Below are 14,485 nucleotides of genomic sequence, written 5' to 3' on the forward strand. Positions count from 1 at the left end.
TGAACTGATTGTTAGATTTTTTGGAGATCTCAGCAAAACATCTTTACTCAGCTTTCCTTGTACCTAAAGATGAATCTTTACATAACGTCATTTACATGAGTCAATGACCTTCTTGGCCAAAATGCCTGTCAGAGTTAACTCAAAAATAGCTGCAAATCAGACACTGAAAAGAAAACATTTCATCATACACCTTAAGTTCAACAGTTTTTGTTTGAATTAGCTGAAACCCTCAAAGGCCCATTATATTTTTAAGTAAAAATCATTACGGTATATTTCATGTGCATCATTGCTGTATGAACTGACATTACCGAATACAAACAAAAACTAGTTTATGAGAAATCACTGTTCTCAGACAGACATAAGACAAGCTAAGAATACTTTTTCTCCATATGATTGATGGAAGAAAAGAAAGTATATTCCCATGCAAATCTAAATCGTGTTTTAATATAATCACCAGAGACCGGAAGTTTAGGCATTATGAATCATTAAAATAGGCATCATAAACAGCTAAAATAGCCAGGCAAAAAGGCATTATAAACAGCTAAAATATGCAATAAAAGGCGATTACAAAAACCTTGCACTAGACCCACAACCTTGCACTTTCCACAAAGGGATTTCGGCAGCAAGAAAAGCTTTACATAAGTCCAATGCAAATTGAGATTTTCGACTCGATGTTGCAATTACTGTTGGAAGCAAAGAAATCTTCTTCCCAGTAGCCTTGAAAAGTCACTTTTGTGTTTGGTTGTACTGATAGGCTATGTTGCGATATGAAATATTTACCTAGCTACAACAACATCGCAATGAAAAATGAAAGAAAAATAACCATTAAAAATAATGTTAGACCCGCACCCATGTTGCCTTGTCAAATAAACACAAGCAATAATTAAAATGCTTACTGTTATACATTCTTGCATGGCAGCACTCATTTTGCAAAGAGAATATGAACTGACTGAAAGACAATAATATACATTCGGTGAAGTCACTTTCATTGTAGCGGTTATAGAAATAAATTAAAATATACCTGTAGACAATTTTTAATAATAAATAAATAAATAATAGATAAATAATCAAATAAAGGCAAAAAAAAAACATTTTGTAAATTACGCATTTATATTAGAAAAGGCAGAAAAGGACAACATAAAACTGTGACGTTTCAATCACAAAGGTATAATTCGTACAGATTTACTTTCAAAATGAAGATAGATTTAACAAATTTAAAAAGGCATTCTTCCAAAGTTCCAGTCTCTGATAATCACAATCCTTTCTTTTTATGTTTCACTTAATTAAAAAGTAATAATGCATACCTGAAGATATAGCAGACTTTTCATAATGATGGTAAACTTAAAATGAGGTGGATCAGGATCAGACAGGGTCTCTCTGCAACCCCCACAGAGCTTGCTGAAATGCTGTGGATCAAATAACAGCCTCATGATGTTCACTATGACTTTGTCGAGTTGTTGGTTCAGCAGTTCAGTGATTGTATCTTTGGTCAGAATTTGCTCGAGCCTGGTAAGCAGTTGCTTGGCAATCTTTGTTTCGGTGTCTTTCAGACCATCTGAAGCACTGGCAGCAAAGCACGGTATCTGGCAGGCTATGATGCGTGGGTAACAGACCGTTACCAACTCCGCCAACATCTTTCCGACTTTGCGAGATACCAGATCCAGAGCCTCATTGTCTTCCTTACGGAGTAGCACTGGGATAATGACCTCTTGGTACTTGGAGAAAAATTCGGTGTCAGATGTGCAGTCAAATACAACCCACGGGAAATCCTGAGGGGGGAAAAAAAAAAAAAAAAAAAAAGCAATTATTTCCGTGAAAATCTCGAAATCGAATTTGTGCAGCATCACAGTACCAATTAAAATGTGATAATAAAATGCACTGAGCTTTCACAGGTCACAATGTTAAGGAAAATGAAAAAGGAAACAATAATCATTATAAATTAAGTTACATTCAGATTGTATTGGAATATAAAATAAAAAAATTAATGTAATTGTTCATAAGTCCCAATTGTAAAAACATAACTGCGCATATGCATTACCTTAAGTGCATACTGGGTTTCCTGCCAGTGTATTAAAATGTAATTCAGGTATGTCTCTGTTAACTTCTTGATGTCTGATAACTTCAAGCTCTTTCCCACAAGGTTAAGAACCTTGCGAACTAGGTCTGAAACAGAATTTGAAAACAGATATTGCAAAAATGAAGTTTCATTTCTGCAAAAGACACTGAAACTGTTGTTTTGTTTCTTTGCTTAAAATAAAAAAAGATCGGCATAATCATGCACATCTGATATCAAAGTTCCTGTAAAAAGTGTAAAATAACATTAGAAAAATATAAAGTAATAAATTCAAAAGAATAACGTTTTCATCTATTTTTTTTAACTGTGTGCATAAAATATGATGTTTTCAAAGAAATGGGGATTATCCTGTACTGTACAATCTAGATTAAAATTAACAGTCGGTCTCATTTATGAGGTCTGTATAACTATAAAGAGATGAAAGAGTACATAATCCCTGAAAAATATGCAACTACAGAACTGGGTACCTGTATTCAAATTTTTCTCTTTGACAAGCTGCAACATGGCGAACATGGCACGCTTCCTCCAATATGGACTGATAACAATGAGAGCAGCAAAACTGTGCAGAGCACTTGCTGTGCGATTTGCACTCTCGTCCATATTCTCTTCCACAGTTCCAGCCTGCAGCAGTAATCAATAGACACAATTTAACAAAAAAAGAAGTGAATCTACAGTAGTACAGATTCAACACAAGTTCCTCAGAACTTGCCACAGTATACATGAAGCCAACATTCGACTGGTCAGCTCTGGCTTTTAATGGGCTGTCATGCCGAAGATTTATTTCTTTTATCAATAAATTAAGGATCCTTAATTCATTATGTTATCTAAATATTAAATGACATGGCCTAAAATTTGCAAAACATTTTAGAAGGTCCGCGAAAATAAAGTATGAGCTTTAAAGGATCTGTGACATTCAAAAGGTCGGATACTGCAGCCCTAACTACATAGGTTGGATAAAAAGTAATGGCAACACTGCTGTCACATGACGATGATGCGTTCGAGAGCTGCCAGCTGTGTGGACATGAACCAGGACTGTTAAATGAGTTAGTGCAGCCAGCAGCGACAGTACTCTGTCAATCTACTGCAGTGTGTACAACGTTACTTTCATAGGGATAGTGTGAGCGCCCTAAGACCACGTTTACAAAACTAGAGCAACGTTCCTGGATCAAAATTGAAGTGGCACGAGGTCGTAGTGCATAAGAATGTTTTCAGGGACTGCGTGAAGCATGTGGCGATGCAGTGTTGCCATATCGCACAGTGGTACGATGGGTTAAAGCGTTCCAGGAAGGCAGGGATGCCGTTCAGGACAACCTCCGTACAGGACGACCCATCGTGGAGAACAACACAGTTCAACTCCTTGCTTCCCTGTTGGGTGCTGATTGCCGATGAACTGCTCGTGAGTTAGCAGCAGAAGTCGGAGTATGTCACAAAGCTGTGCTCCACATTCTGCAAGACATTCCGGGTTACAGCAAAATTACAGGGCGTTGGATACCTCATGAAATTTCCGAGGTTTAACAATGGCAGTCGCACAGGCCTTGTTGGACCGGTACCAAAGGAAAGATGACGACTTTCTTGGACGAATCATCGCTATGAACGAAACCTGGGCTCGCTCATATGAACCAACCACACTTGAAACGTCAATCAAATGAATGGAAGCATCCAGGTTCTTCTCGTCCAAAGAAAGTGCGCCCTACACAAAGTGCTGTGAAGGTGATGTTCATTGTGGCATATGACATTGATGGGATAATACTGCACCACCTCCAAGGCAGATGGCAAATGCGGACTACTACTGCAGGTTCCTGCAGCACCACCTTCGTCCAGCCCTCAGGAGAAAACGACGACACTTGGTGGTACAGAATCCCATCATTCTTCATGATAATGCAAGGAGTCACACCGCTGCTGCTGTCAAGGACCTCTTGCATCACTGGCAATGGGAAATTCTGGAACATCCACCGTACTCATCTGATATGAGTCCATGTGATTACGATCTTTTCACCAAAGTGAAAGAACCACTGTGAGGGATCTGGTACAGAGACCAGAGATGAACTTACCCGTGCTATAGGGCAGTCAATACGGAACATCAACAACAATGGACGTGCTGATGGTGTACGACGCCTTCCAAACATTTGGCAAAAGGTGATAAATAAGGGGGGCGACTATATTAAAGGTACATAAATGTTGTACCCCTGTGAATAAAGTCATGTCAGAAATATCGAACTGTTGCCATTACTTTTTATCCAGCCCTAGTATTAAGAGCTCATTTACGTTGCCAATTTAGTAGTCAAGAGAATCTCAATTTTAACACCAGGAGCTGAAGCTGCTCCTTCTTTTTTTTATTGTTTATAGAGCATAAAGTAACATTCATTATAGCACTATTATACATTTTAAACTATCACAATTTCTGTACAACGATTATTGTAAGATAATAGGAAATAACAAGTACCGTAACTTGGTAGGAGGACATGATGAAAACACAGAGCTTCTCAAACATCTTTGTCTGCCAGGCAAACTGTTTACTAGTATCTGAAGCGATGATGCTGCTAGTGCCAAACAGGGACCCAATGAAGCTTGCTGCAGTCATTCTCATTTCATGGAATGGACTCTTGATATGCACCAGTAGTTCCTCTGCAATCGGCCTCTCAACGCCTCTATCTTCAGTTCCAGAGTTCCAAGTAGCCCACGAGAAGTTGGGATCAACCTGCAACACCACAACCCCTTCACCCTCATCAACAACTGTTAACATTCTATTATTCCTTGTTTAATAATAATAATAATAATAATAATAATAATAATAAAAACGTTGAATGTGCCGAATTATAGCTACTGCAATTCCATCAGATAGAAATATTACAAAGAATAAGGGTGAGAAAACCTTAAAATACGAGAATCTGGTGAATAAAGTGCAACACATGTGAAATACCAAAGCAAAAATCATGCTAATAATTTATTGTTAACTGAACTGAGAATAAGAGTGTCCACAGAAAACCTCCGTGATTATAAACACGTATATCATCTCTGTCGGTAGTTGTGTACATAGAAATGGTGACACCACAAAGAGCAACTCAAAAATTTTAATAGTGCATACCTCACAAACACTCAATGTGCACCCCGCGTGTCACACAGCAGACAACAAGGCTATATTCCCACGTGCTCCAAAATATCTACTGGAATGGACTCAGTGCCACCAGAGATACAATGTAGCAGCTCTTGCAGATTATGAGGTGGTTGAAATACATAGATGATATCTTTCATGTAACCCAGTAAGAAGTCACTGAGATTCAAGTCGGAGGACCTCAGTGGCCACTTGCAGAAGACATCTTGGTCTCCAGCACACTCAAACCATCTCTCTGTCAGTTGTTTGCTAAGATGGTTACGAACATTTGCTACAATGCAATAATGCAAAAATAACAAAAGACTGGCAAACCTGAAAGAACAAACCCCATGTTAACAGATTCTATTCACTTCTGCTGTCAACTGATGTTTTTTTTTTTCCGGCAATTAGACATACAATATTAAAAACAGGAATTCTCTGAATCGTCCTTTCGTAATGTACACTGTTATGAAATTATACACATTTGTAATCACAGAGGGTTTCTGTGGAATGTATATTCGTTACAGAATTATCTGAAAACTGTCCCTGAGAAATGCCATCACAGATTGTAGAAGACAACTTTAATGGCAAATGCACACTAAAATTCCATCTCTATTAGTTATGTATGATTACCTACGAAATAATACGCTTTTGTAAAGAGATATTTCAAATCTGATCTACCAAAGGCCAGTGCCAGCAGAGGGAAGATGCTAGGTATATGGAGGCCAGGGGAAGCATGCAGCAACTTTCACTTCCAAAAATTCGACAACCTTTGAGTGTTGTATAATTTAACTTTTCTATACTTCATATACATCATTAATTTCCATTACAGTGATCCCAAAAGCACGTCCTCTTTTTGTAAGTTCATGGCTTACAAAAGCATAATTCCGAAATCGGCCATTGCATTCTCTGCCCACATTTCCTACTTCTAATTCTGGATGATAATCTCAATTAATTCCCAAAACTGCCTTTAATAAGAACGATGTAAAAATTCTAGTGATATAATTATAAAGAAGACATGTGAATCACGGCCCCACAGATCTTTTCTTGGCTAATGTGTAATCAGTTAATCTTAATAATAATTCGGATTTTCATGTAATTCGATATTCTGTTTCCTGTCAGCTACAGGAATAAATGAATGGGTTACTTTTTATGACTTAAAATATTACCCATGAGACAATAAAATGTAACTTTACATAATTACCTGTCCTTTGGTATTCTGGACACACAATTTATGTCACATTAAATTTTAATACCCTATATATGAAAGGTAATACCATAATTCGCAAAAGTTTAAAATGAAAATATAAAAAAGTAATTGAATGCGACACATTTTGGAAATGCAAAAAAATCGCTATGCCTGGAACATTAATAGAAAACAAAATTAAAAGCTTATAGATGGAAAGGGACACTCTCGAAAAGTATACTGAACCACAAGTACTAATAAAATCAAAACATGTTTTTGGGATCACCAATTTTTAATTTATTTTTTTAAAAAGAAGTTAACAATACAAAACTAAAACAAAGCCTAACTGTATATTTAAAATTTGCTGCGTTAATGGCAGTTAAATATATGTGCTGCCTCTTTAGTTGATATAGCAACATTGTTCTCACTAATACCAAATACTCTCTAACATTAATACTGGAAAGTTCACGATAAGAGAGGCGAATGACGCATCAGTGCTATCTAGCGGCAGGGAATGTTGACAGTGAGGATAACATGACACGTAGCGCGGTAAACTGCATCTAACAAGAGTTTTGTACTTCAACACGTGGTGTAAGTCGTAAGGATTATTCTCATGGTTGTTCCACAAAATGTCAGGGAAAAGTGGAATTGTTTGTTCTGTGTTCTTCTGTAAAAACTACGCTTGGCAAAAAGATGCTAGATCGTTCTTCAGATTTCCGAAAGATACAGATAGGTGAGTGAGTAGTCATGTAAATACGAGTAGTCTATTACTTTTCTGCCACAGGATGATTATTATTATTATTATTATTATTATTATTATTACAGTAGAGGTGACAGTAGATAACTTGTTCTGTGACCTTATCATGTGCTGTGGCTATCACCAATGGGTATGGAGAAGGAAGATAATTAGTCTGAGATGAACTTTCTTGTCAGTAGATTCGTATAATTTTAATCATGAAACAAACTCTCTTTCTGTTAGCTCATTTTTTCCCCACTCGCACGATTCACATGACAGGTCTCGTGTCCTCACCATCATCATCATATTATTATTATTATTATTATTATTATTATTTGTTTTTGTCTTATAGATGTGCCATATGGGTAAATAAATGTAAAAGACAGGACCTTGACGAAAGGTTTAAAAGTAGAGGAACAGAGTATCTGTACAAAAATCACAGAATATGTTCAGATCACTTTAGATTATCAGACTTCAATAACCCTAATTTGAAAATTCAGGGGTAAGTAAAAATAAGGTGTAATTGGAAAAGTACCGAAGTTTCAAATGAGTCATAGACCTGTTAATTTTTAATATTTTTTTTAAATAACAGACTGAAGAGAACAGCTATTCCTCCACTGAATTTAACAGCTCCTTCTTCCGAAAATATGGGTTAAAGTACGATGAAAGAACCGCGAAGGTCCCCAAAAAAACGCATTAGACCTTCCATCGAGGAGGCGACAGGTTCTCCGATTCCAGACAGAAACGACGATGGTCCTCTACCAGGTACCTCATAATCAGATAGTACATTAGCAATAACATGTTCTCTGTGCTAAGTGAATCAGTTATTAAACTGCATAAAACTACTTTACTTCCATTATATCAAACACAATTTCTTTATAGTTTCTCCATATAAAATACTGAAAGTCATGACTTTTTCAAACTAAATAGACGCATATTGTGATACGTAACATAAAAATACGAATTACTGATTTTGTGAAGAAAGTGTGTGAACTCATGTTTTCTCATAAAAATTGATTCAGTTAGTTATTCGCAAAATATTATTTACCTAGCCCTAGACTTTCAAGACGTTATTAATATTTCACTAAATTAAGTCCTTGTTTATTTTTTAAGATGCAAGAAATCCTAAAAGGTCAAAGATGGCTCAAGATCTTCAGATAAAGACACTTTCTAAGAAATTGATTGCAACTCAAAAGTTGGTATCTAAACACAAAAAAATTATTTCATCTCTTCGGGCAGAAGTGACAGCTCTGAAGATAACCAGTTCAAATATTGATTTAATCAAAATTGTTTCTAATGATGAATTCATTATGTCGCAAGTGTGCTTAAAAAGAAAGAAAAAAATGGGAAGGCGGCATTACAGATGTCTCCGATTTGGATGTAACTGTTGATGACAAAAATGTACAGCATACAAATGAAGAAACCGCGTTGCAAGAAAATGCAAGGGCTTATGTTGCAGGTTGGGTGTGTAGCAGAATAAATCACGAAATTTGTCGAAGAAATTTATCTTGTAAAGAAAACCCCAACGATGATGTAACAACGCACATCGCAAATAAAAAATACTGTAAAGATTCAAAAATTATTTTCCCTAATGATGTTTCCCTAATGCTCAGCCAATTGTGTTCTGATGTTTTCAAAGAAATTGATCATGTTATTTGTAAAACTAGAATTGGTGTAAAAAAAGAATAGTTAAAATGGTAGTGCTCCCTGTTGACCTGTCCATTTGCAGTGACTGTGCCAATGTCTTCATTGATAAATATTTCAATGTGTTAATAAATTGTTACAGCAAAAATAAAATGGACAACCATACAGCTAAAAAACAAAACAAGCGATGTATGAAAGCTGCTAAAGTCATGCACAACTAAATTTCATCAAATTTGAAAATATGAGAATTTATCAATTCATTTCTATTCTAATAACTTTGTAATTTGTTATTAATTAAGAATGTTATGAACAAAGTGACTCTAAAGTATACTATTTATTGCTTTGCAGCTTCTTATTGAAATCAAATGCACACCTCTCCTCTTTTCCTCACGTAACCCAGCACGACGCACGGAGTGTGCGAACATTTCAAGCCGCTAGATGGCAGCACTGTTACTTTTCGCCACCGCTTGCAATGCTAAACAGGAAAGCTTTCCAGTATTAATGTTAGAGAGTATTTGCTAATACCAAAGGTTTGCAGTAGCTCAGAATTTAAATGCAACACTATCACTATCTATCACATGACTGAAACAATATAAAAACAGTTACTTCATTCCTTAATGCAGTGCCTTACAGAAAGTGATATCATTTCAACATTATAATTAGTCTATGCCAACATGCAAAGGCACGAACCTGTATCAAGAAAGGAACATGACATTGCAACAAGGTGAGACTTTTCAGGGTTTTTGCATATTATGAAGAATTAAGTAACATAACCAAACAAATACCTTTGCCAGCTCACCCAGACACCGGACGTAGTGGATACAGATATCAGGTCCATATTTCTCTAAATTCACTCTTTTTTGAAAAGCTTTCAAAATCACAACAGAGTTCTCTCTTGATTTCGTATCCTTCAAATGCTTGAACACATCTGAAATAAAGCAACAGTATCAGTAAGATTGGTTGGGTGATTGCTTTTTTTAAATCATTGTTAGCAATAAAACAATAAGTATCTTGCTTTTCATTAACTTAAGACGACTTTTCCATGTTCAGGTTTTCATACACTTCCTTGTGCAAATGCTGTTTCTGTTAACTATACACAGATAGGAGATATAGGAAGATTTATTCTGTACATGTATCTGGCAAGGCAATCATGCTGTAATACTGCAGATTGCAAAAGCTGACTTGCATGGACTGTCAGGAAAGACATTTGCTGTAGTATAATCACTGATTAATCCTTCACCGTAACTACTCATCTACAGTATCATCCCACCATCTCTCCCCTGCCACCTATCCATCGAAGTATAGCACTTGGCAAAAGTTCCCTTTTTGGATACAATAGTGAACCACTGTACTGTGAAGAAAGCGGAAAAGAAAAAGGCTTAAGGTACGGTCACACATCGCTACTTTTGCAGCTGCCGAACCTGCTGCCCGCTACTTTTCCATACTGTGCGCAGCTTAAAAGTAGCGACGTGTGAACAGGGTTCTCAGGGTTGCTGCCGCAGCATTTTTTATATCGGTTTTGTTGAAACTTTTGCTGCGGTTGCAACCAGTGTTGCCACCCAAATGTGCCAATGATACTTTTATTGTTTGGATGTATTTTAATGTTAGATGTGATGAAAATAAATTATTTGTAACAGTTATTAAATGCACAACACAGTCTGCGCATATTTGCTGAAGATATAATTAACTTTTTTAATTTGCTGTAGCATAGTTTCAAACAGGAGGGTTGCCAACATTGATTACGTGAATATGCTGTTGGTTGTCATTTAAGTATATAGGCGTTTTTAAAAGCTTTATAGTAAAAATAATGCCAATTTCTGAATACTAGTTAGGACAGGAAAGCAAATAATAGATAAGTAAGCTTTCGCATGAGTTTATTAATAATGCGAACATAACCACAAAATGTACATTGAGAAGTCAACACGGAGATGGAAACCTGCAGCATGACTGCGGCTGCAAAAGTAGTGCCTTGTGTGTGAACAGATTCGCAACCTCCAGTTGCAACTTTTGCTGCACTCGGGTTGCGCAGCACGAAAAGTAGCATGCAGCACGCTACTTTTGGCTTACGTGTGAACACGACATGCAACTTTTGCAGCTGCAGTACAAAAGTTGCGCAGCAAAAGTAGCGACGTGTGACTGTATGTTTAGTAAACCAACTAGAACTACTTCTACAGTTGAGAAAGACAATACTTACCACGGAGTAACATGTTGAGGATAAGGGCAGCTTCATGATCTTTGTAGTGGCCCCTGCATAAGGTTTGGATGATCTCCAAGATAGAGGCCACATGATGGTCTTGAAGTTCCAAACAGGCAAGAGCTCTTTGTACAACTGATACAGCCTGCAGTGCAGAACAAGTTGCTTGTAATTAAAGGTGGGACATGGCTATATACTGCAGAAAATAAATAATGAAACTCAATTAATTTTAAAGAAACAATAGAAGTTCCCTCATTTGAAACACATTGCTCCAGCTTTGTTACGATTATCAACCAAGAATTGGAAAAACTTGTGTTGGTTGAACAGCCTAGCATAGCATCACAATGCTACGGAAAGAATCCAATGTCACTAAAACATCTTCCATTCAGTGCCAACTTAGTTTTAAGAGTAGGAAATAGCTATATGGTGTCAATTTAGAACGTATTGTAGATGATGAAGTGCACAGATTTCTTTTCAACCCAAAATTTCGCGTACAGCTGTCATATTTTTGTGGAGGAAAAACCACGTGCCTGGTTTGCAGCACTCAGTTCTTGCACGTGTAATTCACTTTCACAGTTGCTGCACCAGACAACATACTTCAGTGATAGTCACAGTAGAAGAGGTAAATTCTTGATGGATAAAACCTTTCTTATTGTAAAATCAAATCAGCATTTCCTTACTTTCAATTACTGAAGACGCAGTTTGTTTGCTTTCAGTGACTTTATCAACATCCATTCTCTATTTTGGCACTTTGTTTCAGAATCGAAGTGACATCACTATTTTAATTGTTAGCTCTGTGGTAATGTGTCTACCTCCAGACTAGCCAGCTCAGGTTCGATTTCCGGAGGAGTCAGAAATTTTTGTGTAAATTTTCTACCTCGGGACTAGGAAAGGTGGCGGTATACAACTTCTAATCACTACATTGTGTATCAATATACCTGGGTTAAATCCCAAATCTCTCCGCAGTGCATATTAAGAGAAGGCATATGTCACTGTTGATAGTGATTCATCCGTTGGACGGGGACATTAAGCCTGGCGCCCTCCTTGGTGCTATTTGAAAGAAGTAGGCTACATGCCGGCACACCTTTCTCACCTTCTTCCTCACCAATTCCCTACAATACACTTACACATACAATCACCCTAGTACACGATATAACTCTCCACAGATACACATCATGCATAATGTGGCATGTCGAAGTGGTGTGCAACTTGAAAATGGGTCACAGTACTGCCATCTGTCCACAATAGACGGAACCCGAATCTCTCGTGCGCGTGCACGCAGGCACACGCACATGCACAAACATACACACACACAAATTGTAGTTGTAATTCCCTGGTAAAAGGAGGAAAAAAAGCCTGATGGCCTTATCTCTACCAGGTTAAATAAAAAAATTACATATATATATATATATTAATATATATATATATATATATTATATATATATAATTTTTTTTTTATTACTTGTCGTGACTGATTTCAAGAATTGTTTCTTCAGGCAGTTTCAATGATATCTTTTACGTATTTAATATGACCATGTAATTTTTTGTCTAGCTGTGAGAAACATAATGTGCAGAAACCTTCCTTTCTTTTACCTTTATCTTGTACTAACACCTTGCATATTATTTCCTTTCCCACACTGAAACCATCAAACAACATTTTCAAAGTAATATAATCACAGCAATATAATCAAATACACAGGAAGAACAATGTTAATGAGCAATCACCAGCTCATATGAAAAGCTGGTGCTCAAATGAACGGCTCCCAAAGAGCTGAAAAATATTGTTGCTTTTAGAATTACAGATATGCTCTACTTACCATTTGAAAATAATAAAGTGACGCTTTTGGTTGCTGATCATCCAATATCACTTTTAACAACTTATGTAAAGCTTCATTGCCCCAATCACTCAACGTTTTACCTGCAAATAAGAAACTGATCTCATTTTTTAATATTAGAAGTACATACTACTATTGTATATCCAAAATAAGTACTGCCCTTAATGTAAATAAATGCACATGTTACTACAGCTACTTGTGATTGATTACTGGCCAAATCGAAATTGTCACTTGTCAAGGTGTCTGCAATTAAATAGTTTCATTAAAATGAAAAATATGGATCTGCTGTGGTATATCCTTCGTGACAGCAAGGTGTCAGTGTCACGTGATTAAACCAAATGCCCTCCCATGGATGAGCATTTGAGGAAGGAAGGTAGTACAAAGGAGATCCTCCATGTCTTTGAGAAATAACGAACTTTGCATGATATAACTTGAAACCAGGGTAACCATATGCATTATGAGAATTGAAGTACATATACAGTAATTCACTTTTGAACAAATATGGCATAAAGAAATCTATACATTGAATAAAGTAATTATAACAACATAATATACGTGAGTTTTTAAATCATATATGTGAATTTTGTTAGGCAGATAAGCAAAGCTTTCTGTAACTTGTTGGCAAAGTGAAACCATCACATGCTTTGGCTGAAGGGAAGGTTTCTTCGAGCATATTGATGGTCTATTTTTGCGAGATTTTAAGGATAGCTGGAGAATGTTCAACTAATTGACACTGCTGAGGGTGATATGAGCTTACGATAAAAACAGATATTTCACAAGCATTCAGCAAATTCATTAAAATGATTATTTGACCACATTACTATCTGAAACAGCTGGCTTGGAGGGGAGTAACCAAGGAGGTACTAGACTTGATCATCCACATAACAAACGGAAAACAATATGCTTTCCTTGATGTTGAGGGCAGTAGTAGATATGAAGGAACACAACATGTAACTACATGAAAATCCATCAAAAGCACCACCATCACCATCACCATCATCATCATCATCATCATCATCCTCCTCCTCTTCGTCATCATTGTCATCATCAATATTTTCCCTACTATAACAAAGATCCACCTTCATGTGGTGTATTATGGGCAACATGTAAAATAGCAAAATAATCTTAATGTGTCACATCTAGAAGGAAAGTATTCAGTACATGATCAAATTTATGTATTTCCAACAGGAGATAGAAAATATCCTGCTGTGTATAATTGCAATGCAAAAATATGACTTACTTCGTATATTTTTTAAAACTCAAGAAGAAAGAAAGAAGTTCAGCTACCATAATCAGATTATTTTACCTGTGAAACAGCAGCTGTAGGAGCACAATAAGCCCACGGCTTCAGCTTGAACCTTCTCATTCTCTGTTAAAAGCCGTACGTCCAGGAGAGAACACGAGGCTGTGAGCAAGATATAGGACATATATTCAGAAATCAAACACAACGTAGTATGAATAACACAAACATTATCACTGTGAGATCCAAATGTTTTTCTTATTTTGTATTTCCTAATGACCGTTTTTCAGATATAATTTATTTCTTAAACAAATATTCCTAACAGGGGCGAATGCTAGTCACGAAAGTTAGGCTTGCTCTTTTATTCATAGGGGAAGATGGGAGGATATAATAATTCATAATTAATAAAAATAATCAGACCCACATAAATAATTTATTTTATAATTATGAAATCATTATGAGTCATGGATCGTATTTGCTTATCA

General features: G+C 36.4%; 1 protein-coding gene across 4 annotated transcripts in view; it reads right to left on the reverse strand.

Annotated features, from left to right (window-relative positions):
• The window catches only part of tefu (Serine/threonine-protein kinase tefu), a 99,133-nt gene that overhangs the window by 52,275 nt on the left and 32,373 nt on the right, over positions 1-14,485 (reverse strand). For all 4 annotated transcript variants that reach the window (XM_069844034.1, XM_069844036.1, XM_069844035.1 and 1 more), the window contains exons 16-23: positions 14,067-14,165; positions 12,743-12,843; positions 10,926-11,070; positions 9,517-9,659; positions 4,518-4,772; positions 2,542-2,695; positions 2,039-2,163; positions 1,305-1,769 (exon numbers count right to left, since the gene is read on the reverse strand). In XM_069844034.1, the coding sequence (XP_069700135.1) occupies positions 1,305-1,769; positions 2,039-2,163; positions 2,542-2,695; positions 4,518-4,772; positions 9,517-9,659; positions 10,926-11,070; positions 12,743-12,843; positions 14,067-14,165 (1,487 nt within the window). The remainder of the gene's footprint in view (positions 1-1,304; positions 1,770-2,038; positions 2,164-2,541; positions 2,696-4,517; positions 4,773-9,516; positions 9,660-10,925; positions 11,071-12,742; positions 12,844-14,066; positions 14,166-14,485) is intronic.

Source organism: Periplaneta americana, chromosome 13 (genome assembly GCF_040183065.1).
Source record: "Periplaneta americana isolate PAMFEO1 chromosome 13, P.americana_PAMFEO1_priV1, whole genome shotgun sequence".
In the NCBI taxonomy this organism is placed as follows: Eukaryota; Metazoa; Arthropoda; class Insecta; order Blattodea; family Blattidae; genus Periplaneta; species Periplaneta americana.